The following is a 27,766-nucleotide window of genomic DNA, read 5'->3' as shown; positions in this document are numbered from 1 at the left end:
GGGAAGCTAGCTGCCGCACAGTTTACTTTGGCTGAGTTCCCAGTTAAATCGTTACTGGAAGGTGCTGGTTAATATTCCTATCTGCCCTTGTGGTGGGGGGTGGGAGCTGACTGACTGAGCAGAACATTCAGGCATTGTACAGCTCCTGGAACACCAAGGACAAAATGGTTGGTCTATTGATTTCAGTCCAGCCAAGTTGTCAACAACGCAATTTTACTACTTCTGAGTGGCAAAACAAATTGTCCAATCTGCATGTGGATGACTTCTTTCATTTATTTGTTGATGATTTGTGGATACTGCAGCTATTTATTGTCTTCTGAGCAGAGAAGGCTCCCGCCCTAACCACACAAGATTCTGCAGATGCTAGAAATCTTGAGCAGCACGCACAAAATGCCGGGGGAACTTTGAAGGTCAGGCAGCACCTGTGGAGGGGAATAAGCAGCTGACATTTCAAGCCAGGATCCCCCTCCCCACTTTCATGTTGCCCCGCAGACCTGCAACACTTGGGCTTTCTTAGTCCTTGCCAGTACACATCCCGCAGCTCATTTAAAGGACTCCTACTCGGGCTTCACGCTGGGATCCTGGGAAATCAATATCCTAAAGCAATGCATCCACGTGGAGCAGCTGCCTGTGAGCAGTGATGTTGGGCTGGAGGAAGCAATATTCAAACAAGATCATCCACAGAGGGGGAAAGTTCAGAAGAGATGTGCAGGCTTGGTATTTTTTTAACACAGAGTGGTGGTTGCCTGGGATGTGGTTGAGGCAGATATGATAGAAGTGTTTAAGAGACTCTTAGGCACACGAATATGCAGGGAATGAAGGCAAATGGGTATGTGCATGTAGAGGGAATTAGGTGCCATGAGCTTAATTCGTTTGGCACAACATCATGAGCCGAAGGGCCTGTTTCTGAGCTGTACCACTCTTATGTTCTAAACTAATCTTCTGTCTGAGCTCTTGCGTATAACCTCACCTAAAACCCTGAACTAGGTTTCAATAGGCATTAATATCATTGAAATGTATACAATATACAGTACATCCTGAAATTCTTTACGGGCATGGAGTCAAACAGAGTTGGGCTAAGGAATGAAGATGTGGGCCAGGTCAAAGTGACAGCTAGCAGTGAGGCCAGTAATCTCAAAACACGGAGAAAAACTTGTATAAGTTTGCTGCTGGCAAACGTTGACACCCTCATTATAATGTGGATGGGACCATGACATGCACGCTGAGCGTGGACTATTGCAGGGGAACGTGAGCACCTGCTCTGTGTCTCGGTGGACTACCCACATGATCTGTTGGTTACGGTAGGTGTTGTTGTCTCCCCACTCCCTGTGTTCAGCTGCTCAGTTCTCTGTAGCGGTGGCTGGCCTCTGAGCTCAGTACTACTGAGAAATCAAGCAAACAATAATAAGTGGAGACAGCAGCTTCCATCACCTCCAAGAGAATTTAGAATTTATTTAAATCTTACATCCATCCCACAACGTGAAGGAACAAAAATCTTTGTATTATGACTACGTTGCAATGTACAGACATGTGAATTTTTGCCAGATGGACACAGCTGAAACAGTTTATGATTGGGGTGACTGGTGTCCCTGATGATCTTCCAGGCCTTCTTTCTGCACCTGCTGCTATAAATATCCTCAGTGGAGGGAAGTTCACATCCACAGATGTGCTGGGCTGTCCGTACTGCTCTCTGCAGTGCCCAGTGATCAAGGTCAGTGCAGTTCCCATACCAGGCTGTGATACAGCCAGCCAGTATGCTCTCAATGGTGCCCCTGTAGTAGATCTTGGGGATTTGGGGGCCCATGCTGAACTTTTTCAGTCACCTGAGGTGGACGAGACACTGTTGTGCTTTTTTTGCCACAAAGCCAGGTGTGTACAGTCCAGGTGAGATCATCGGTGATGTATATACCGAGGAACTTGAAATTACTCACCCTCTCAAGTGCAGACTCATTGATGTTGATCAGGCCGAGGCTGTGTCTGTTCCTCCTGTAGTCCAAAATCAGCTCCTTTGTTCTTTAGACACTGAGGGAGAGGTTGTTATCCTGGCACCACTGTGTCAGGGTGTCAACCTCTCCTCTGTAGGCTGTCTCATTACTGCTAGAAATAAGGCCAATCAAAGTTGTGTCATCTGTGAATTTGATCAGCAGATTGGAGCTGTGTGTGGCAGTACAGTCGTGGGTATAAAGGGAGAAGAGGACTCAGACACTGGTGAAAAAGACTGTAGGGTCCAGGTGGTCAGGACAAAGACCACAGCCTCACATCTCAGTATTGAGTGACTGCATCAGCCTGCCCAATGCCAGCAGGCATCCAGAGGCAGTCGCTCCCCACAGGTCCTAGAGCACAGAACATAGAACACAGCAGCACAGTACAGAATCTTTGGCCAGCGATGTTGTGCCGACCTTTTAACTTACTCTAAGATCAATCTAACCCTTCTCTCTTCCATTTTCTATCATCCATGTGAGTTTTTAAAATGTCCCGAATCTATCTGCCACTGGCAATGTGTTTCACACACTGTTTGTGTAAAAAATCAGACCTCTGACACACCTCCATCAAGTCACCTCTCATTCTCCTTCGCTCCAAAGAAAAAAGCCCATGGATGATAGAAATACTGATAGAGGTGTACAAGATGTTGAGAGGCACAGATAGAGTGGACGGTCAGCACCTTTTTCCAGGGCGGCAATGGTTAATATGGGAAGGCATCATTTTAAGGTGACTTGAGGAAAGTATAGAGGAGATGTCAAAGGTACATTCTTTACACAGAGTGTGGTAAGCACATGGAATGCACTACCAGGAATGATGGTAGAGGCAGATGCATAAGGAACATTTAAGAGACTCTTAGGAAGCCTCATGGATGAAAGAAAAATGGAGGGCTATATGGGAGGGAAGGATGATATTGATCTTGGAGCAGGTTAAAAGGTTGGTGCAACATCACGGACTGAAGTTCCTGTACTGTGCTGTGGTGTTCTGTTTCTATATCTAAAGTAACCCTCAATGTGCTTCATAGCAAATGAAGTGCTGTGGTCCTCCCTCAGTTATTGCACCCTGAATGTCATGTTTTGTCACATAAACAGGGCTGGAACCCCTGATGTTTCTCACAGAGAAGGGAGTAAATAGTATTCAGGAGTTGTCAGTAGATTCAAAGCTTACCTGTGACCTCATCCATGTTCTCTTCCGTCATGTGATCCTTCTGATGCACCCAGTCACCATTGCATTTGAAGTAGATCTGCGTTGCTGGGGTGGCCATGCACGTCATCATCACCGGCTTGTTTTTCACAATGTAGGCATCATCGGGCTCCACCAGAAATCTTGGCAGAGGCTCAGCGGCTGATGACGGAAAGGAATCAGGAAGCACATCACCATAGTCAGTCCCTGTGGGTTACAAGGAGAGGGTCGGAGATTACCAAAGAGTACTTTAGTGTGGTCTAACTGAGCGGCATTTAATATACATTACAGATGATTAGTCACAAGGGCCGTCCATTATCCTGAGATAATGGTACAAGTTACAGAGAGTTCCAGCACTTAATCAATCAAACCTGGTGTCATAACAAGTATGCAGCACATTTTCTCCAGCCTAATATGTTTACAGTGTCTTTCAGTTTGGATCATAAGAAATTGTTTAGTTTACCTCTATGCCTACTTTGACCAAATGTCCTTTTACACTCTTAATATTTACAGTCAGTCATTCCCCACCTCACCTGATGCAGATTTGTGGCCGTGTTTGAGATGGATTCTTTCTGCACCTTGGAGGCTACTAACTGAATAAAATTAACCATCTGGAGATTTGCACATCAGCCTCCTACTCGTTCCTTTCAGCCGGGTGTCAAATTTCCTCTCTACCCCTCCTTCTCCCTGAAAGACATTTACCATTTCATTACCTGCACCACTTTGAGTGAGAGCACACCTGTCAACTAAATCAATCGTGCCCATCAACAGCACTTCTTGTCTATCAACAGTGGCTCTGCCCAAAAAAAAATAAGGGCTCCCATAATTTTTCCTGAGTACCAGAGAGAGCTTCTGCATCCGCAGTAAGTGCAGATAAACTGCAGATTCCTCTCTCTGATGCCTTTCTGATTGCCCAAATAAGCAGCCTGTTCTTTCCTCTCAGCAGAATTTCTAATGTGCTGCCTACCTATATTTAGAGTAGTTTCCTTCCACAGGGCTGAATGGCCTCCTTCTGAACCAGAAGAACCTAATGCTAGGTTAAGGTGGTTGCTCACAGTCTCTTCCCAGTGCGGGGAAGTCTCAAACTGGATGGCATAGAATTAAGATAAAAGGGGAAAGATCTAAAAAGAACCTGAAGGGCAACTTTTCCACACAGGGATGGTGGACATATGAAATGAGCCTCCAGGAGTAGTGGTAGAAGTGGGTATAATTGCAATGGTTGAAGACAGTTGGACGGGTTTATGAAGAGGAAAGGTTTAGAGCAGGGGCTCCCAGCCTGGGGTAGACAGGCCCCTTGCTTAATGGTATTGGTCCATGACATAAAAAAGGCTGGGAACCCTGGTTTAGAAGGATATGGGCCAAACAATATGAGACTAAGGTGGCCTCTGTTACCTTGCTGTACAGTGTGGCTCCATGACCCCTGCTTCACTGATTGAGCACCTCCCATTAACATTACAGGGCAGCAGATACACACAAAAGAACACCAAGCTAACCCTAGAGTTCAAATGTAGAAAACACTGCTTCCTTACACAATCCCATCAGTACTGTTCTGTTATTCATTTAACTCGCAGCTGGTAACCACATTATTTCTCTGCCTTTTCTGCATGCAGCTTGCTACCCTTGGTGAGTTGTGTAAAGAGCATGCACAATAGGCACCGTGTGCTAGTGGGAGTAAATATTTACAGTGTGGCCACCAATGAGGGTGCTGCTTCGAATGGCATTGATCTTTCATCCAGACAATTAGATAGTATACCATTACACTGGGAAACCTTTGTCTTGTTGTTCATCGCAGTCCAACATACGTCTCCAACCTTCATACTCACTTCCCTCCACCTTGCTCCATCTGCTTTTCATTTTTTCCTCTTTGTCTGCCAGCATCTACCACATTCCCCAACTCTGTCCTTGCTTGCCTCTATGTGGCACAACGTGCCTGTCACCTTTCACCCCTTCTCATTCCACCAACCACCTCAGACTTCTGTCTCACCAATTCCCTCCCCTTTACATCGGCCTTCTTGCCTTTCCACTCTCAGTCCTGAAGCAGGGTTTCAACCTGTAATGTCGACAGTCCCTTTCCTCCCACAGATGCTGTTTGACCTGCTGAGTTCCTCTGAAAGTTTGTTTGCTGTTCCATTACACTCCTGGCATGTCTTGTAGATGTGAAGAAGGTTTTGAGGAGTTAGAAGAGTCACGGTGCAGGATTCCAGCCTTTGGCCTGTCCAGTATTTATGTGACTGGGTCAGTTATAGTTATGATCACAGATCCCCAGAGTCAACTGTAGTATTTAAAAGTTGTTCAGACAGGTCAGGTAAAACTATCACACACAAGGGTGGGTAATAGTCTATCGGCTACAGCTTAGAAACATAGAAAACCTACAGCACAATACAGGCCCTTCGGCCCACAAAGCTGTGCTGAACATGACCTTACCTTAGAAATTACCTAGGGTTACCCATAGCCCTCTATTTTTCTAAGCTCCATGTACCTATCCAGGAGTCTCTTAAAAGACCCTATTGTATCCGCCTCCACCATCGTCACTGGCAGCCCATTCCACTCACTCACCACTCTCTGTGTAAAAAACTTACCCTGACATCTCCTCTGTACCTAATTCCAAGCACCTTCAAACTGTGCCCTCTCGTGCTAGCCATTTCAGCCCTGGGGAGACTAGGTTTCAACAAAAATTAGCAGGAGAATGGGATTACTCTGAGAGCTAATCCTCAATTCCACTAATCACCTACATATGAGGGGCTAATTATAATAGCCAGCTAAGTAGCCAACCAGTGGGGCCTTGGAACGTGGGAGAAAACTAGAGCATCTTGAGAGAAACCTTGCCGTCAAGAAGAGAACATGGAGATACCGTGCACAGTCAGGATTAAACCTGGACTGCTGGCACTGAGGAGCCAGCAGCTCCATTAACTGCAGCACTGTGAGTTTACTATTCCTGAGTTGTATCTTTATTTGTCAATTGGTTTTCTGTGCAGTTGTTATTATGGAACAAGATGATCATTTAATGGAGCATGAAAATGTTCTTGATATAGTTGCCTTAAGTATTGTTCAATACGTGCACCAATAATCACTGATCCGCATCACAAATGCACTGCCTGCTATAGTTCTGTGTTTCACGATGAATAGATGGATAATGAGCTGAGCATTTTCTTGTTATTATAATGCTACAGTGGCAAGGCAGCAGGGAATTGTTAGTAGGTCATGGATTTTATTAACAATGCAATATTTGTTATGGACTGTGTTGGGAATGGGAGCAGAGTGTGCATGCACAGTAACACAATCTCCTGCTTGCTTTCTGACAAATCTGCTGTGAAGAAAAGCTGCTCGCTCCATGAAACCTTCCCGCCACTGTATGTCCGCTGCTATTTAGGAATGCGATAATCCATTTGTAAATGATGATTGAGGGAAAAATGCTTGCCAGCAGACCAGGGAACCTGGGTGGGTAGAGTGACTACGGTTTCGCGTTCTTTCCAGAAAGCAGACGATATATCTAGTCCAGATTTCTGCACCCAAGATGCAGAAGCAGGATTTGAACTACTAGCTTCAGAGTAGGAATGCTATTCAATGAGCCATGGCTGAAGGACAGCACAGAGGCTTCCAAACTCAGTTCTGAATAGCATTTTATTACCTATCTTGCTGGACTATGCCTGTGCATCTCTCGCCAGTGTTGGTCCAACAAGGGAAAGAAAAGCTTATACACCAGATGCCTTGGATATTGGTTAAAAAAAAATGTTGTTCCTTCCAACTGCTTGAAAAACTTGGCTCCCTACCAAGGTGAACTCAGATAAATAAAGTGGTTGTGTATGTTTACGGAGAAAAAAACACACATATGGAAACCCAGGCTCATTTTCCATAGAGTCAGAGCTGAACAAAAATGGACCCCTTGGATATGAACAACAATAAAAAAATATTTTGACTAGAATGTTCTATGTTCTCCTAATATTTAGTGGGTGCTTCATTAAATTGAGAGGTTTCCCTATACAGCACAAGGTGAACTGATCTAAGAGTGCTTTGGTTGACCGTGATGGCTATTTTGGTCCAGTAGAGTTCCCTAAGAACTTTACAAAGCAGACCAAGATCTTAACAATACAGCTTGTTCTGAATGTGTCCACCTTTTGGAGAAGGTATGGACTGTGATTGTATCTTTTCCCTGAGAAGATCCCATGGAGTTATTCTGAAAAAATCAGAGGACTTACCTGGTGCCCTGGCCTACCCACTTCACAAAAACAGATTATCAGGATTAATTTCACATTATAGTTTCTGGGATCTCATTTGCATAAAATAGTAGTAAGACCGTAAGTCATAGGAGCAGAATTAGATCATTTAGCTCCTGCCTTTTCACAGTGACCTTTAACAACCTTACTAATCAAGACCTTATCAATCTTCATTTTAAATATACCCAGTCGCTTCACCTCCACAGCCATCCACAGATTTACCATCCTCTGGCTAAAGAAATTCCTACTTATCTATGTTCCAAAGGAATGTCCTTTTATTCTGAAGCTGTGTCATCTAGATCTAGACTCTCCCACTACTGGAAGCATCCACTCCATGTCAACTCTACCTGGGCATTTCAATATTCAGTAGGTCTCAATGAGATTCTCCCTCATTCTTCTAAACTCCACTGAGTATAGGCCCATAGCCATCAGATGGTCTTCATACATTAAACTTTTCATTTATTTCCAGGATCATTCTTGTAAACCTCCTCTGGACACATTCAATGCCAGCACATCCATTCATAGATGTAGGGCACCAAACTGTTCATATTACAATATTATAAAGAGTCAAGCAACACACATCAAAGTTGCTGGTGAACGCAGCAGGCCAGGCAGCATCTCTAGGAAGAGGTACACGTCGCGTCGACTGTACCTCTTCCTAGAGATGCTACCTGGCCTGCTGCGTTCACCAGCAACTTTGATGTGTGTTGCTTGAATTTCCAGCATCTGCCGAATTCCTCGTGTTTACGATTATAAAGAGTCTACCATTTTAAGCAGAATCCATAATGTGTTGGCTGTAAAACAGTGTGATGTTCAGGGATGAGAAAGGCCCTCTGAAAAGGCAAGTCCTGGCTCCAACTTTTATTGTCCTTGAATGTATTTTTTCTTATAAACTGTTAGACACTTCACCGAACATTGATCAGCATTCTGTGGCTGGGCTTTTGACTTACTGGCATGTGTTTATTTTTCAACTACTGTGACTGGGCAAGGACATCTCCTTTGTGTTTTTACTCTGTGACAGCAGCCATTAAAAGACAACTTCAAAAACTTGGACTTCAAAGGAGTTGACATGCGGAGGAGATTATGATGCGCAAACGCTTCTTTTTAGGCTCAATTTCCGCAAATGGTCGAGAATAAATCTCTACCCTAACATCTGTAATTAGATCTGGCACCTTGACCCTGACCTTCTGGAGTTGGGATTATGGGCTCCCATTGGCAAGGAGGATGAAGGAGTAATGATTTGTCCAACTACACATTAAAACGCCAGGCAACTGCTTAATGGAGACAGCCATTGCTCAGCTTTTGCTTGGCACATGCCGAGATTGCAGTTTAAGCCTCGACATACTCTCAGAAACAACTACCCATCCAGGAAAGTGGCAGGACAATCTGAAAGTATAAGAAAGGGAGTGTTTATTATATGGTAAGAGGCCTCATTAATAAACGTCTGTGATGTTTCCAAATCGTAAATCATGACTGGTAAGTCGCCGAGGCATCCCCAGAATTATGAAATACAAGAGGCAGTGTAAAGCTGAATGAATAAATTACACTCTTGCTGGGATGGAGTTTGCATCAGAAATGAATGGTGCATTTGGCAGGACATTTCCCTCAAACAATTAGTTTTGGGTGGTCTGCAAAGTCTGGATTTTGAAAAGGCAGTGTCACAGGGTGACAGGCTCAACAAGCTGAAGTAGGAGTGAGGACGGAAGGTTATAAAAGTACATCAGTCTTGAAGGAAGGCAAATCGGGACTTGCTGACAAGAACAGGCTACTAAAGGTTCTTGTAGCAGGATTGAAACAACTTGGATTAAAGCACATCACATTCAATGCATAGAGACACACACACACACACACACACACACACACACACACACACACACACACACCCAACACCCAGTCACGCTTGCACACAGACCATTCATCCAACACACACATACAGTGACACCACCTCGAAGAGAATGTTCTGACTTCGAGATCACTAGCCGTGCGAGTGCTCCACATGAAAATCTTCTCTCAGTTAACCACTTTTAACCTATCTACATTTCACTTTCTCCCTTCAGCACTATGCCAGCTTACATAAGAATATAACTCTGTTACTTTGCTTAACCACTCTTTGTGGGAGCAGACTCTGTGTTCTTTCCATTCTCTGAGTAAAGGCAGTTCTCCCAAATTCCCTGCTGGATTTATTAATAACCACGTTATGTAGAGGATCTTGTTTCTGAACTCCCTAATGAGTGAAGATTAAGCCCCCTCTTAATCCTAAAGCACTACCCTCATTCTTTGTATTTCTAGAGAGCGGAGGCACAGACTATCCTGACAGATTTAACTTCCCAGTTCAGGCAACTGCTTTTGGCAGCAAAGACCCTTTGGCCCATCTAGTCTATTCCATGCAGTTACAATTCTGGTTCATGGTAACATGAATTCTCTATCCTTTAATCCCCTCCAAATCCATCGACAAGGGATGTTTAATGATAAACTTTCACTACAAGCCTGCAGACTCCCACAACTATATTCCCTCTCAGCCTGCCTATGGTAAAGGTGTCATTCAAAAATAAAGATATACCTTTTCCCCAACAACGGCAAGAGATGCAGCACCTGTTTTTTTTTAACTCTTCCCTTCACACCGTCCAGTGAACAAAACAGTCTGTCCAGGTTAAGCAGAAAATCACTAACGTTACTTCTAATCTATTGTGTTCAGTGGTCTAGAATAGCACCCGAGACGAGGTATGTGGAACAGATGAACATTGTCCTTTCAGAGCTGATGAGATTACAAGATATTTGATAGAGCTGTTCAAAATCATGAAAGATTTTTTATAGAGTAAATAATAAAAACTGTTTACAGTAGGAAAACTGGTAATGAAAGATTTAAGGTGACAGAACGAGTGGAAAGATATTTCTTACACAGTCAGTTGTCACAGTTTGAAATACACTCTTGATAAAGTGATAGACTTGAATTTCATAAAACTGGATGAAGTAGATTAAACAACAACTTTCAAATGGGAATTGGATAACTATTGAGGGGTTTAAAAGCATTGCTGTAAAATGGGAAATGATTGAAAGTTCATGAACAAAATAGTAGCACACGCATAATGGGCTGAACAGTCTCCTTTGGCACTCTCTCACTACTGCCGTGCTGTTACGTATAAAAGATGGAGCTGGTGGTTAATTTCACTGACCCCACCAATGAATGGAGAAGCTAATAAGTGGGTTGCAGTTTCAATGTGACTTGTTACTTGGACCTTGGCTACAGGAAGTCAATTAAATGCCAGGTTCTTTGTCAATTGGATTAAAGCTCATGAATAAATGAAGAATAAATAATCCTTCAGTCTATTTAAGTGACAAGATAAATTCTGCTAACAGATCTCACAATATTGACAGGCTATGGAGTTCAGGGCATCTGAATCATGTCTGGGAGCAGACAGCCTCATGAGTAACATCTGCCACAAATAACCTCTCTCCAGTTAGCTGCCAGCTATCAGATTCACCAGTGAAATAGAGGTGTTTTGTGAGAGTCGAAAGAAAGTCTGACTTTGTTTTTGCGTTGTACCCTTTATAACCTCAGGAGGTCGAAACGTGCTTTACAGCCATTGAGAGACTCGGGGTGTTGAAAGCATTGCAAGTGCAATGACTAATTATATTACAATCCAAATCAGGTCTACCATCACTGACATAGTTCATGAAACATGTTGTTTTGTAGCAGCAATACAGTGCAAACCCCAAGAAGTTAAGTTACAATAAAAAATAAAATAGGGAAAGAGTGGCAAAAGAGGAATAGTGAGGTATACAGCAAGATTTATAAATGGCAGTGTATAGCTAGCCATTCTGTTTTACTGATGTTCGTTGAGGGATATAGAAGTTGTGTAGGCAGAAGAAATTAGTTTCGTGGAGGTATTTCATAACTAATTTAATTAGTGGGCCAAAAGGCCTGTTTCTGTGCAGTACGATTCTATGATCTATTAATATCAACCAGAGCACTGGTCTTTACTTTCTGGTTCTTGAAGAACTTCAGCCTACCTGTGAGAGGGAAAGCAGACCCTTGATTTAACGTCACATCAAGAAGGCTGCAACTTTTATAGTTGGGTACTTGCTTCTCCATAACCTCAGTTGTTCACGTCTCTGGTATTTGAACACAGAGTCACTGATTCAGAGCCATGAGGGCTGTCAACTGGCACCTTGCACTGCAAAGTGGAAAGCTGACAAACACGCTATACCCCAATATTATATATTTATTTTTTATTTGCACAATTTGTCTTCTTTTGCAAATTTGTTGTTTGCCGGTATGTATAGTTCTTCATTAATTCTATTGTACTTTTTTTATTTTACTGTAAATGCTTGCAAGAAAATGAACCTCAGGGTTGTATACGGTGATATATATACACACCTTGATAACAAATTGACTTTAATTTCTTGATGTCAGACACAAAATGAAAATGCAGAATCACCCTGAATTCAAACAAGCAGTCAACAAAAATTAGAAATAGATGTGGGAAAGGAATATGCAACAGTGTAACACAGGAACAAGCCCTTTGAACCTCGATGTCTGTGCTGACCAGGATTTTAACTTAAACTAACTCTATTTCCATGCATCTGATCCATATCCCTCCATTCCCTGCATCTTCATGCTCCTGTCTAAAAGGCATCTATTAAACAGAGCTAATGTCAGAATTGATGTAGAAACCCTGAAACACTAACTCTTGTTTCTCTTCTCAGAGAAGCAGCCGGACTGGTTGATTATTTCCCATTTCCCTCATTTCATTTTAGATTTCCACCATCCTCAGGTTTTTTTTTGATTTGTTATACAAATGTGCTTTTGCACAGCCTCTGTGTGGCCAAGCGAAATTGTTGAAAGGTATAATCCAACCGTGGCTTAACTGTGTGTTCACCATTTTGTATCAGTCCATTTCCCTGTGATGCTTACAGAGTGTACCTCACTCAGAAACTGATTCCAACAGACCTGCACGGGCAGAACCAGTTCAGGTTGGTTTACGGTAATCTTTCCTGACTGTGATAATATCAAGGTTATTATTAGGTCAATGTTAGAATCAATTTAAATCTATCACAGCCTGAACATGGAAAAAGAATTAACATCCCTGTAAAGAGGAATGTGTTACTTACTCACACACCACTGAACCATTATATCTTTCTAGTGCAATTAATACTATTTCATCCATATCTGGTACCTTCACCTTTACTAGGACTGAGCAACTCAATAACACAGAAACAGCCATTCTGTCTAACTGGTCTACATTAGTGTTAATTCACCTTATAATCTCAACCACTCCCATGGGAGTGAGTTCAACATTACAGGCTATCATTGGGTCATAAATGCACCCCGTTTGTACAAACATTCATAAGTTGATTTTGCCCATGAGTCGGAAAATATACAAAAATTTCCTGATATGGTAACCATAGCACTGTAGTATTGTAATGAATGGAATCAAAAATACATAGGACTGATAAGAATTAACAATAACTACGCTGCCAGAGGAAACGAATCTTGCCATTTGGTAGGAATGAACATACGTACGTTCATTGGACGTTTGAATTTAATATTATGACGCCTCATTTGTATGTACCAGTGTCCATAAGTTGGGGGGGTGGATAGTGTTCATTATTCAGGGATACCGGTCTCTGAATACCAATGCTTCTTCTGAACATCTCTTCAATTTTAGAAGTGATCGTTTCTCAGAGATATCCATGTCTGAATACCAATGCTTCTCCTGAACAGTTCTTCAAATTTGGAGGTGACCATTTTATATTGTGAGCCTCCACCTAATGATCTTTTGGAGTCCTTAAATTATCTGAATCAGGACACCCTCTCAGTCTTTGGTGTTCTGAAGAGAAGAGTGTCTGTTATCTTTCCTGGAAGTTCTACCACTCTCTTCTGTACTTTCTATCAATCTTTTTTGTTCATTTTCCAGTGGCCCTCAACCTAACTTGTTGGAAGAATACAAAATAAGGGAAACTTTTTGGATCTCTTCTGGCCCAGCAATTCTCCCTTGATGTCTATTAACGGTAAGAAATGTCATACAGAGAGGGAGCCATGGTTAATCCATACACACCCGGGAACTTTTATCATTGACTGTGTCTGGAATCCTGCGAGTATAAACTACGAGAACCACTGTGTTAAAGTTACCTTTACTGACTCAGAGTCAGAGAATACCTGTTGTAATCTTCCATATTTCCTTTTGAGCCAGGAGGCCATTTCTGGCCATTGTGCTCCTGGTTAATTCTCCCTGTCACAAATTCTTCTCACAAACACCATCTATTTCTCCCAGATTCCACCACCAGATCTATATGAGAGAAAGTGTCCAATTAACCCAAGAAAATTCGACAACAGGCAGTTATATCTGCCCAATGCACCATTGGCACCAGCCTAACAGATATCAAGTTCATACACACAGAAAGGTGCCAGAAAAGGGCCACTAACATCATGAAGGATCCCATCCACCTGGCTCATGGACAGTTTGTCACACTACCATTCAGAAGAAGGCTATGCAGCATCCACATCAAGACCACTGGACTCAGACCCAGTTACTTTCCCCAAGCAGTAAGGCTGATCAACATCTCCACCTCCAATCACTAACTCCACCACTACTTTATTATTTCCCATCAGTCACCTTATGTACATCCCAGCATCACTTCATGGACATACAATCAATCTATGTATAGAAGCTATCTTATGTATTTATATTTATTGTGTGCATTTTTATAATTATTATTATCGTGTTCTTTACAGCTTGTGTTTTTTTTGTGCTGCATTGGATACAGAGGAACAACTAATTTGTTCTCCTTACACTTGTGTACAGGAAATTACATTAAACAATCTGGAATTTCGAATCAACTTGCACACCTATCCCTCCATGTCAGCAAGACGAAGAAATTGGTTGTTGACTTCAGAAGGAGTAGCGGACCGCACGACCCAATTTTCATCGGTGGTGCGCCAGTGGAACAGGTCAAAAGCTTCAAGTTCCTCGGGGTCAATATCACAAATGACCTGACTTGGTTCAACCAAGCAGAGTTCACTGCCAAGAAGGTCCACCAGTGCCTTTACTTCCTGAGAAAACTAAAGAAATTTGGCCTGTCCCCTAAAACCCTCACTAATTTTTATAAATGCACCATAGAAAGCATTCTTCTAGGTGCATCACAACCTGGTATGGAAGTTGCCTGTCCAAGACCGAAAGAAGCTGCAGAAGATCGTGAACACGGCGCAGAACATCACACAAACCAATCTTCCGTCTGTGGACTCACTTTACACCACATGCTGTCGGAGCAGTGCTGCCAGGATAATCAAGGACACGACCCACCCAGCCAACACACTTTTCGTCCCTCTTCCCTCCGGGAGAAGGTTCAGGAGCTTGAAGGCTCATATGGCCAGATTTGGGAACAGCTTCTTTCCAGCTGTGATAAGACTGCTGAACGGATCCTGACCCGAATCTGGGCCGTACCCTCCAAATATCCGGACCTGCCTCTCGGTTTTTTTTTTGCACTACCTTACCTCCCATTTTTCTATTTTCTATTTATGATTTATAATTTAAGTTCTTAATATTTACTAATTTTAACTATTTTTAATATCTTTAATATTTAATATTTGTAATCCAGGGAGTATGAAGCGCAGAATCAAATATCGTTGCGATGATTGTACGTTCTAGCACCAATTGTTTGGCGACAATAAAGTAAAGTAAACATCTTTGGGATGAGCAAGAAAACTGGAGCATCCAATGTCGTCTCCACACAGAGAGCACAGGAGCTCAAGATTGAATTTGGGTGACTGGAGCTGTGAAGTAGCAGCTCTACCAGATGAACGGCAGTCCGAGTGGGAGACCACAGAATTTACTAGGAATACCATTTCCATTTACACCACAGAATTCACTTGGAATACCATTTCCATTTACACCTGTCTGTAGCCCCTCCGTACCAAGCAAAACCTAATGATCACCACATCCCTTGCTTTGTGTTGGAACCTTTATAGCAGGGATTATAGAGACATTATACTGTTCAATTATAGTGCATAACCAATGAAATTTAAGTAGAAAAACATATTAGGGAAACTGTAAGAAATATTCAGCAAAAGCACTTGAAAGGGTTGGATCTCTCTAAACATCACCACCGCTTGGGAGGACCAACTAGGAGACTTGTTCTCTTCCCACTTTTCTTATTCCTGGGGTTATTACTCAGCTGTGTACTGCCAGTTAAATCAAGGACACACCTTCCACCTCTCTTTCTCCACCAACACGCCTCCCCCCTCCACAAACAAACAGACAAACACACACATTCACTCACACCCCTTCATTGGGTGTGTTTGAACAAGTTAAGGCTTTTTCTCACTGACTCATGAGCTTTCCTGATTTTCAACAAAATGAAGAGTATGAGGACCACATAGGTGGTGACTTTTGAAAAATGTATTTACTTATTTAGTAATACAGCACAATAACAGGTTCCTCCAGCCCAATGAGCTCATACGACCCAATGGATCTACGCTGCTCAGTTACACTCAGGAAACCCATGAGGTCACGGGGAGAACGTACAAACTCCTTACAGACGGCAGCAGAATTAACCTGAGTCGCTGGAGCTGCTATATTACCATACCACCCCAAAAAATGACTTGGAAGTTTTTTTTTGCCTGTAATTGGGATGTCCAGCTAGTCTGAAAGGCACTATATAAATCTAAACCTTTCTTTCACATAAGATTCAAAAATTGCCCTGGAATTGCTGAAATAATGCATTATATCGTCTGTCAAATTACCTCCTTCTACCAGCTTTTCCGTCAGCCTTGGTTTCCCACATAGACCAGGTACTTCAGTCCAAAAGTCTGTGCCAAGCATGATGACAATCCAAACTATTCCAATCTGCCTGGATATGGTCTATATCCCTCCTCCCCTTGCCTGCAATGTGCTGCCTTATTGACTCTAAATGCTCCTATTGTAGCTGAATACACTGCCTCCCCTGGCAGTCTGCTTGGTCAGTCAGGGGTGGGGTGAAGCAGGTGCAAATTTGTTTGGAACTTATATCCAAGAAACTATGGTATCTTATGTTTCCCAAGCGGATCAGACTAGAATTGAAAAGGTTTGAAGTGGCAAATTTTCCTTGCTGATCTGTGAAAAACCCCTCTCTGCTGAAGTGGTGCGAATAATTTACACTTACATGACCTTGCTTTCTTTTTCCTGCTCTTGAAAACACAAACTGTAGAAATGTTGTGCTTTTGGGCAAATAGTAATTACTGATCAGGACGACAGAGGCTAAGTGCCAATGTCAGCTCCCCCACAACATAAGCAATGGATAGTGGAACACTCACCCAATGCACCAACCTTTCACAGTGAACAGAGGGAAAGGAGGACAGTCCTAATGTACACACCATCTCCATCAGACCTTCTACAACAACTGAGAGCAATTACACTCAGTGGCCACTTTATTAGGTACCTCCTGTATCGAATAGTGACCACTGTTTGTGGCTTTCTGCTGCTATACCCCATCTACTTCAAGACTTGACATGTTGCGTGTCAGAAATGCTCTTCTGTACACCACTGTGGTAATATGTGGTTATCTGCGTTACTGTCACCTTCCTGTCAGCTTGAACCAGTCTGGCCATTCTCCTCTGACCTCTCCCACAGGGCATTTTTGCCCACAGAACAGCTGCTCACTAGAGTTTTCTTGTCTTCCGCAACAGTCTCTGTAAACTCTAGAGACTGTTTTGTGCGAAAATCCCAGGAGATCAGTGGTTTCTAGGATACTCAAACCACTCCATCTGGCACCAACAATCATTCCATGGCCAAGGTCATTGAGATCACATTTCTTCCCCATTCGAGGAAATAACAGGCAGGATAGACAAAGCAGAGTTAGTGGATGCATTTTACTTGGGCTTTCAGAAGGCATTTGACAAGGGGATAGCCTATGGAATTTCAGGGAAGATACTAACACGGATCAAAGATTGATTGGCAGGAGGCAGGGTCGGAATAAAGGGGGCCTATTCTGGTTGGCATCGGTGACAAGTGGTATTCCACAGGGTTCAGTATTTGGACCACCTTATACGTCAATGATTTCGATGACTTAATTTCTGACTTTGTGGTCTAGTATTTAGATGATACAAAGACAGGTAATAGGGCAAGTGGTGTTGAGGAAGCAGGGAGTCTGCAGAAGGACTAGGACAGATTCGGAGAATGGGCAAAGAAGCAGAAGGTGGAATATGCTATAGGGAAGTGTACGGTCATGCATTTTATGAGAAGAAATAGAGGTGTAGACTATTTTCTAAATGGGGAGAAGATTCAAAAATCAGAGGTACTAAGGGACTTGGGAGTCCTTGTGCAGGATTCCCAAAAGGTTAACTTGCACGTAAAGAATGCAAATGCAATGTTATCATTCATTTCAAGAGGAATAGAATATAAGAGCAAGGATGTGACGCTGAGGCTTTATAAGACATTGGTCAAACCACACTTGGAGTATTGTGAGCAGTTTTGGGCTCCTTATCTAAGAAAAGCTGTGCTAGATTCCCTAGAAGAAGCTTAAGGAGCGGAATGGCCTCCCATCTTTTTTAAGGTCTGTCTCGATCTTGCGACATTTCCACAACTGACTGAAGGTCATTGGGCTGAAACATCACCTCTGTTTCTTCTCCTCTGATGCTGCCTGACCTGCTGAACATTTTCTTGTTTTGTCTCAACTACAACAGTACAGCTCAGGAACAGGCCCTTCAGCCCACCATGTTGTGACGAGCCAATTAAAAGTTAGCAGCAGCAGTTCAATGCAGTAAGTAATAAAAAAGAGGAAAACAAAGTAAATCAATTACAGTGTATGTATATTGAATAGATTAAAAATCATGCAAAAAACAGAAATAATATATATTTAAAAAGTGAGATAGTGTTCATGGGTTCAATGTCCATTTAGGAATCAGATGGCAGAGGGGAAGAAGCTGTTCCTGAATCGCTGAGTGTGTGCCTTCAGGCTTCTGTATCTCCTACCTGATGGTAACAGTGAGAAAAGGGCATGCCCTGGGTGCTGGAGGTCCTTTATAATGGGCGTTGCCTTTCTGAGACACCGCCCCTTGAAGATGTCCTGGGTACTTTGTGGGCTAGTACCCAAGATGGAGCTGACTAAATTTACAACCCTCTGCATCTTCTTTCGTCCTGTGCAGTAGCCACACCCCACCCACATACCAGACAGTGACGCAGCTGTCAGAATGCTCTCCTTGGTACAACTATAGAAGTTTTTGAGTGTATTTGTTGACATACCAAATCTCTTCAAACTTCTAACGAAGCCTCTGCGTAAAAAACTTGCCCCTCACATCTCCTTTGAACTTACCTCCTCTCACCTTAACTGCATGCCCTCTGGTATTAGACATTTCAACCCCGGGAAAAAGATACTGTCTGCCGACTCTATCTATACCTCTCATAATCGAAACTCTCCTGTATCACAGTTGTACTTACTTCATATGGAATTCCAGAGTGCCACCTGAGAGGCAGCAGTGTTTAAACAGTATGGAAAGTATTGACAATGAAGAATGTAATGGTTTATTCTTGTAAATATTTTTTGTTTTATTGTAAATGAAGTTTATTTTGTTAATTTAAAACTAAACCTCTCCTGTATACTTTTTGCTGTAGAACAGCACAGTGCGTTCCCTGCAACGTCTGTTACACAGCAGCTAGAACCCAAACTCTGGTGCCCTTGTTTAAAAAGTTACGGACTACGCACAAAATTCTAGGCGGCCACTCCAATGAGTGAGTGCTGCACAAGTCCTACCTATTTAGGTTTGAAGCTGAGGCATCCCCTGCTTTCTCCGGTGGATTCAAAAGATCTAATGGAAGGGCTTGGGAAGTTGTTTCCATGTCCTGGTTAACATTTATCCCAATCAGGAAAAGACAGATTATCTGATAACATCACAATGCTATTTGTGGAAACTTGCCGCATGCAACTTGGCTGCAGAGATTTGCTGGCCGCAAAGTACCAGAGATCCTGAATGCCGTGATCGTAATACAATATTTTCTTTCAGAAGAACCCCATAGCAATTCTGTTCCCCGCTAGCTTTGGAACAACTGAAATGCTATACCATATAATCCATTCAAAAGTGGAACTTGGCCAAAAGAATGTGGCTACAGATACCAGCAGTGATATATATCTGAAATTTATTTTGAAGTGTCCAATTGCTTGCTGTAAATTATTCCTATTTATCTTAGATTTCCATGGCTTCCTGTGTATTCTCAGTACTGTAGCTGTTAAGTTAGACCCTTGTTTACATTGCAAGTTGAATAAAATTAGACTGGATCATGGAACTGGGCTGTCTGGCTCTGCTGTGTTTATGTCCGTATCATATTTATAACAAAACTCAATGTCCTTCAGTGCGAGGTGAAATGGGAGGCTACTATCACATCAATATACAGTTTATACAGGGTGCTCCATCTCATAAATATTTGATTCCCTCATTGCCAAAGTATGTGCCAAGCCTGAGAACCTTTCAGGGGACACATCGGTTCGGAGCAAGTCTTGAAACATCTGAATGACACTCTTTCCTTCACAAGCTTTCCTGTCATCCATCTGTTCTCTTGCACCCCACAAGCAATCTGCGACTAGAGATACAGGGATAAACGCAGGACGTTGCCAAGCACAGCAAAAATTAATTTTTTTTTGCATTTATTCATGGGATATAGTCAAGAGTCAAAGCAGAATAATAGTTCAGCATGGACTAGATGGGCTGAAAGACCTGTTTCTGTGCTGTAGTGCTCTATGACTCTACGTGCCAGAATTTAGTATCTATTTCTATTTGCCCTCAAACTGAGCAGGTAATTAGAGTCAATTTCATTAGTGCATTGAAGGTCACACTTAGACCATAAATTTTTGCTAGGGATCAGTGAATCTGATGGAATTTTACTAAAATCCAGCCGGTTTCGTGGTTACAATTACTGGGACAAGCTTATAATTTTAAAAATCAGGTTTATTTAATTACTGGAATTTAAATTCCCCAGCTGTAATGGTGGGATTCGAACTCATATCTCAAGGTCAATGGTCCAGAACTCTGAGCTATTCCAGTAACTTAACCATTAAACTGCCTCACCCCAGTGAAGGCCAGTGTAGGTGAATGAATGGTGAGCTTGGAGGAACCAGAGAAATACCATCCCTGCCCTCATTAGGTCTAACTCCAATATACCACATCCAATATCATGTGATAGTACCTACCACATTGATTGGAAAGTGATCACATTTCTAAAGTCTCCAATTTTTGATAGATTTTTTTCTGTTATATCAAAACAAGCCATTTTTGCCTGCCATTATTTTATTTTTTGCTTTATCTTGTATTGTCAGACTTAAGAGTCACACAGTGTGGAAACAGGCCTGTTCGCCTAACTTACCCATGCCAACTAAGATGCCACAACCTCATAATTAATAAACAAACTGAAAAGTTTAATCTGGCTTTAACTGCCCCTACCTGCCACATTTGGTCATCCAGTCATAGCCTATTAGAGAAATTTTCTTTGTTTCACCATCTCTGCCACCTGACTCGTTTCCCTTTTCTCCGGGACCTGAAATCTCAGTTGCGTCTCACTCCACAGATGCTGCCTGATCTGCTAGGCATTTCTAGAACTCTCTGTTCAGTTCACCCTTCACTGCTCTAACTGGATGCTTTGTCAAAAGAGATCAAGCAATATTGATTCCTCTCCTCTCACCAGCTCCTTCACCATCATACTTGGGAATCTATTCCAATTGTCTTGGAATCTCCAACTGCTAATAAAAAAACTTCTTTTGCAGGTGACAAGGTCACCGAAGTTGAAGCTGCATGTGCTCCTCACTTGAGCCTGTACAGTGTAGCTTTAACCTTGAGTATCTGGGCCCTGTGTGGTCTATTCTAGGCCATCACACCCAAATTCAGGCCAACTAATCTGGACCAGAACTCTGGCATTTCAAGACTCTGAGCCTAACTGCTGTGCACATACAAGACATCAGTTTGCATACTGGAGCCTGAACGGTGGAAGGGCTCAGACCAGCTCACAAGGTGGTGCTAATCTTAGATTTCCTTTGAATTCTGTTGGTATGGGTGGAGTTAAGGTGGCGCCCAATCGCTGCTTCTTAGAGCTCACCTGCAGAAGCAGTTTAAATTCCTCTCTTTAATGTCACTTGTTTCCCTTTCAACGTCGTTGAGGATGAGCCTCTGTTCTTGGAGCTCGCTGGCTGACCGTTTTCCAACATTGTCCTGCGCGGCTTGGAAGATGACCTCTGCACCTCTGGGTGCAGCTGTGTGCATGACCAATTCCAGGCCATTGTTGCCGACTAAGGAGTCGCGGGAGATGGAGCATCAGAGTTTCATTGCGGTGGATATATGAAGAGAGGTCTCTGTAGTCGATCGGTTGCATTCTTTCTTTCTCTCGATGGGGGGAGAGTTTGCAGCCGGTTCTTCAGTTGGAGAATCTCAGAATAAAAAGCGACACGGCAGATTGTAACATTGTAGCAGCGACTGTCCGTCTCCCCTTTTGCGGTGAATGTGAGTGATGCAATCGGCAATCGCCTCTGATCTGGGCCGACAATTACGTGCTGGGCGGCACCTAATTAATTAGCTTGTTTATTTCACCTTTTTTCTTAAAGATGTACTGTGTGCCTCCTGGCGACCACTGCACCGCTGCAAGCTTCGCGGATCAGTATTGGGTCACTGCCCGGAGGGTGGGGGCCACTGCACCACCCAAACTCCGACGACTCAGTCTAACACACCATCATTAGTGTGCTCAGCAAGCTGTCTTTCTGATTCCCGTAAGTGATACTACACTGTACCTACATTATTTCTACTTTATATAGGCTGTGTATTTTTACGTGTTGTTTGGTATGATTTGGCAGCTTCATAGCTTAAAGGTTACTGGAAAGTGTTTCTGCCAACAGCGCTTGGCAGCGTGAGATTTTCTGCCGAGAGCGCTTGCGTGAAATTTTCGCTACGGACAACAGTGCAGGCAATGATTGTGGAAAGGTATTTCTACTTTATATAGGCTGTGTATTTATCATATCATTCCTGCTTTTACTATCTGTTAATGTTATTTTAGGTTTTATGTGTTATTTGGCATGATTTGGTAGGTTATTTTTGAGTCTGCGAATGCTCAGAAAATTTTCCCATATAAATAAATGGTAATTGCTTCTTCGCTTTACAACATTCCAGCTTGTGAACCATTTCATAGGAACACTCTACCTTCGGATGGTGGGGGAAACCTGTATTTCAGGTTGTATACTGCATATAATTCTCTGATTATAAATGGAACCATTTGAATTCAAGACAAGAATGGAAGGATGTCATCCCACTGAAGCAGCAATCAGCTAACACCAGAAATGACTTTCGAAAACTTTGGATGAGGCACATGCCACTGCCACCTGGAAGGTTAAGGAAGACAGGTGCATGGAAAAACCACTTGTTAGTTCCCCTCGAAATTGTACACCATTCTGAATTGGGAACATTGCCAATTCTTCATCATCTTTGGAACATTTTATCTGGTCTGTATTTTGCAAGTACAGGGACACATGCTAATTCTCCCATTTGGAATCTCCCAGCTGGAAGTAACAACAATAATGTTTCATGATATTCATTCATGACTAGATTCAGTATAATTTCCATTATTTTAATTATGGGTAGTGCTAGGGTGATAATTAAAAGAAATTTAAAAAATATAACAAGTTTACGTAGAGCGATACAATATGGGTAGCTATAAAAACACAAACACAAAATGCTGGAACTCAACAAGCCAGGCATCATCTATGGAAAAGAGTATAGTCAACGTTTTGGGCCGAGACCCTTCAACAGGACTGGAGAGAAAAAGATGAGGAGTCAGAGTTAAAAGGTGGGGGGGGGGGGAGGGAGAAATATCGACTGTACTCTTTTCCATCGGTGCTGCCTGGCCTGCTGAGCTCCTCCAGCATTTTGTGTGTGTTGCTCGGATTTCCAGCATCCGCAGATTTTCTCTTGTTAGCTATAAAAAAAACCTGTATGTTTCTGACAGAGGGAAATCGGATGACGTGCTAGTGAAGAGAACCCTTATGTAATCTGGGGATTACCTGTACTTTCATCAGAAGGACTAAAGCCATATAACGAGAGGCAGTTCATTATCACTTTGTCAGGGGTAATAAGGGTAGGCATTACATTATTACTGATGCCCAGATCACAGAAGTGAAGTTAAAGTTCAATATTCACAGTTAATTTATTATCAAACTACATGTACACCACTATATACTTCCCTGAGCCTCACTTTCTTGCAGGCACTCACAGTAGAACAAAAAGTACAACAGAATCAACGAAAACCTACACACAGACTAATAAACAATCAATGTGCAAAAGAAGGCAAACTGCAAATACAAAAAAAAAGGACTCAACAATAATAAATAACTAAATAATTATGAGAACATGAGTTGTAGAGCCGTTGGAAGTGAGTTCATAAGTTGTGGAATCAGTTCACTGTTGTTTGGGGAGAGTACAGTTATCCATAGTGTTTCAGGAGCCTGATGGTTGAAGGACAATAACTGTTCCTGAACTTGGAGGTGTGTGACCTAAGGCTACTGTACCTACTTCCCAATAACAGCAGCAAGAAGAGAATTGGAAGAACTTGCCCTTGGTTTCAATGCAGTGGTGACGCAGAGTGAAGGCTCTGTACAGCAGTGGTCTTGCAATGAACGAGAGAAATATGTTCTGTCAGCCATTGTGATAGAGGAATCACAACTATCAGAGGGAGATTGTAACTGGTGAGTGTAAGAGTCCAGAAAGGAGGGAGACGGAGACGGACAACAGTCTGGAAAAACACAACTATTTGGAAGTTGCCTCCAGCAACCTCTCTGGATTGTTGGTTCAACCACATAGGACAGTGATTTCCAGCAGAGTTTGCACTCTGGCCAACAAAAGCAAACTGAATGTGCAGTCTGGACATTCTGTACACAAACCTAACACTAAGCTCTTTGTATGTCCATGCTGCATTTATCAGCAATTTCCAGATCGGCCTTGAAATTGAAGTGATCCAGTAAAGGGACACTGGGGGATTAAGACCTTTTCTTTTGCTGTATCACTCTGTGAATGATTACAGTCTCACCACACTTTGACGATCTACTGGATCATCACTACCATCTCCGCCCCAACACCACAGCACAACCAAGAGGACTGGACTCCGAAGCATAAAAACAAGAACAGTTAAGCTGGGAAACAGTTTCTTCCCTCAGGCCATTAGGCTTCTAGACACCCTGCTGCATCGCATTCAAAGTGTAACTGGTTAATCTGTTCTGTACCTTATAATAGTTAATTTATGCCTTCAGTTTGTCTACTTATGTGTAATCCACCTGTAGATTTCCTCCTTACTTTCATAAGTTATTATGTGTTATGTGTCTTATGTATACTACAGAGCTTGGCACCCTGGTTTGGACAATCATTGTCTCATTTGACGGTATACATGTATGGAGTTAAATGACAATAAACTTGACTTGACTTGCTGAGAATTAAGATTGAGAACACACCACCAGAGACTCAAAACACTGGAAAAAGACCCACTAAAATGCCTTTGCCAAAGTTGCCAGTATCCCAAAAGAGATTCATGTTGCTCTGCTGAGTGTTGACCATATGACAGAACCTAAACCTCAGCAAATAGTTTTTAACTATCAATTCTCCATCTTTGTTACAAGAACATTTGACTTTAAAGACTAATGTATCTCCCGATTCTTTGTTTGTGATCTTAAAAGCATTTTTCCATTAAGGGAATTTATACTCTGTGTGGTTCCCAGGAAATATTTCAAAGTCACTGATATAGATCTACCATGCTTCTCTGAAATTGTCGCTCCAAACTATGCAGACTAATACAGCATGGAAACAGGTCCTTTGGACCTGAGACAGAGAGCTGGGTGACTTTCTGTCCCACTTAATTGAAAAGTCACCCCCAGCATCCCTTTTTTCTGTTTCTCGGAAATCGTCAGCAGAGGAAGCAAAGAGAAATCCCAGGCTTCTTCTTGGTCTCCAAGAAACTCACTGCATTAAGAGATCAGGCGGCTGTGTAAACACACAGCAGATGTGTCACATCAGTCTCACTTCTAAATGGCGGATGAGGAGCAGCACTCGGTCGCTGTGCCTGAACAAGTCAAATCCCACTTTAATTATTTGGGACTTTTAGCAGCCTTCTGAGGGTTGCAGTCGAAAATTCCAGCTGTTCATAATTAGGATCACTGGCTCTGATTGGCTCAATAAATCAAATTTTATCTTTCCATACCCATATCTTTCTTCTGACCACTTACAGAGTTACGGAGCTGTTATACAGCCACGGAGTTATACAGCATGGAAAGAGGCCCTTCTCCCCAATTCGTCCATGGTGACCTTCCGAGCAAATTCAATGTGCCTGCATTTGGCCCGTAACCCTCTAAACCTTTCCTATCCATGAACCTCTTTAAGATGTAATTATACCCTTGAATACCATTTCCTCTGGCAGCTTGCTCCACATATCCACCACTTCTGTGTGAAAAATATGTCCCTCCAGTCTCCTTTAAATCAATCCCCTCTCCCTTTAATCCCACACACTGCAGTTTCAGACTTTTCTGCGCAGGGAAAAAACAGTGGCCATTCACCTTGACCTAGCATTAGGTCTTCACCCATTCAACCCATTGGGAGTAAGCTAATCCAAATGTCAATGGATGACTGGATAACCAGGGGAAGTAGATGGATACGTGAAGTTGCAGGGAAATATGGTGTCGGGGAGGCGGCAAAAGGATGGGTGTATGCATTGCTGGTTCAGACATAATGGGCAGCATGTTCTTTTTTTCATGCTGTGAAAAAAATGAGAAAAAAAAAATCAGATACATACACCTGAATACAGGCCACTTTACCCAAAGAGTCTACACTGACTATCAAGGACCCATTCAGATTAAATACATTATACTATCCAAAAACTCCCATCAACTTTAACCATCAGGCTCTCGCATCAAAGGGGACAACCACACTCAACTTCACTTGCTCCAACATTGAAATTTTCCCACAACCAATGATCTCACTTTCAAGGACTCTTGTTCTAATTATCTCATGTCCTCATTATTTATTGGTATTTGTTTATATTTGCACTTGCACAGTGTCATCCTCTGCACTCTGGTTGATCTTTCATTGATCCTGTTATAGTGGCTATTTAGACATATGAGGTAGACATCACTCGCAATGCTGTCCTTTAGACAACTCTATTCTATAGACTTGCTGAATATGTCTACAAGGAAATGAATTTCAGGGTTGTATGTGGTGACATATATGTACTCTGATCATAAAATTTTCTTTGAACCTCTTCCCAACTTCTTGCTCTATAATACCTCTGTACTTTCCCCCCTCTATTATTGTAGTGATGTCATAGAGATTAACTGTTAATTAACAGGAACTCTCGGAAAATCTTCAAAAGGTGGTGCTTAATAAAGCAGCGTCCATCATTAAGGGACCCACATCACCTGGCACTCTTCACAGTTCTACAATCAGGGAGGAGGTACAGGAGCCTGAAGACACACACACACAATGATTCAGAAACAGCTTCTTCCACAATGCCATTAGATTTCTGGATGGTCCATTAAAGTTACTTTACCCTTCCTCTATTATACACTTTATGTATTTACTGCAGCTGTTGGTATTTTTTTAACGTACTGCCATAAAGCAACAAATTTCAGAGCATACGTCAGCGATGATAAACATGATTTTGAGAACCAGGGAGAGATGAGAACACTGGTTTGGAAAGCCCATATTTTGAAGGAGGAGAGAAAGCAGGCCTGATGACTGGGTTGGTGACACCATTCATGCTTGATGTAACCTCTGAGTATTTTTTAAATTTCACTTGGTTTCTGGATGATGTTTCTTTTTCATACCATTTCATGACTAATTTACTTAGTTTGGTGCAACAATGTGGGCTGAGGGCCTGTTCCCATGCTGAACCATTTGATGTTTGCTCCCTTCTTCCTCCACTTTAACAGGTCAGACATTCAGGAGCCATTCAGCTGCCTACAAGTCACAAATTTCTGGGATCATTTCCCAATTCGATTGAATTGCCAAATCTAAAGGAATATTGCAATTTCAGAGGTATTATTTTTCACCAGAAAGATGCAAAGTATTTCACAGCAGGAGGCTTCTGGATATTTCAAAGTTTAAGGTTCAAAGTAAAATGTATTATCAGTGTACGTACACGTGACCACATACAACCCTGAGGCTGTTAAACAGGATCAATGAACAACAAACTGTGCTAAAGCAAATGTCAATAAATAGCAATAAATAGTGAGTTTGAAATAACAAGATAAAGAGTCATTAAAGTGAGTACATTGGTTGTGGGACTACCAGAAATAGAACGAGTGTAGTTATCCCCTTTTGTTCAAGAGCCTGATGGTTGAGGGATAGTAACTGTTCTTGAATCAGGTGGTGCGAATCCTGGGGCACCTGTACCTTCTACCTGATGGGA

General features: G+C 42.3%; 1 protein-coding gene across 2 annotated transcripts in view; it reads right to left on the bottom strand.

Annotated features, from left to right (window-relative positions):
• unc5b (unc-5 netrin receptor B) overlaps positions 1-27,766 on the bottom strand; it is a 308,757-nt gene that overhangs the window by 91,350 nt on the left and 189,641 nt on the right. For both annotated transcript variants that reach the window (XM_072282602.1, XM_072282603.1), the window contains exon 2: positions 3,148-3,369. In XM_072282602.1, coding sequence (XP_072138703.1) covers positions 3,148-3,369 — 222 coding nt within the window. The remainder of the gene's footprint in view (positions 1-3,147; positions 3,370-27,766) is intronic.

Source organism: Mobula birostris, chromosome 18, assembly GCF_030028105.1.
Source record: "Mobula birostris isolate sMobBir1 chromosome 18, sMobBir1.hap1, whole genome shotgun sequence".
Classification (NCBI taxonomy): Eukaryota; Metazoa; Chordata; class Chondrichthyes; order Myliobatiformes; family Myliobatidae; genus Mobula; species Mobula birostris.
The sequence above is the reverse complement of the archived record's forward strand: the minus strand, read 5'-3'. Positions and strand labels throughout refer to the sequence as shown.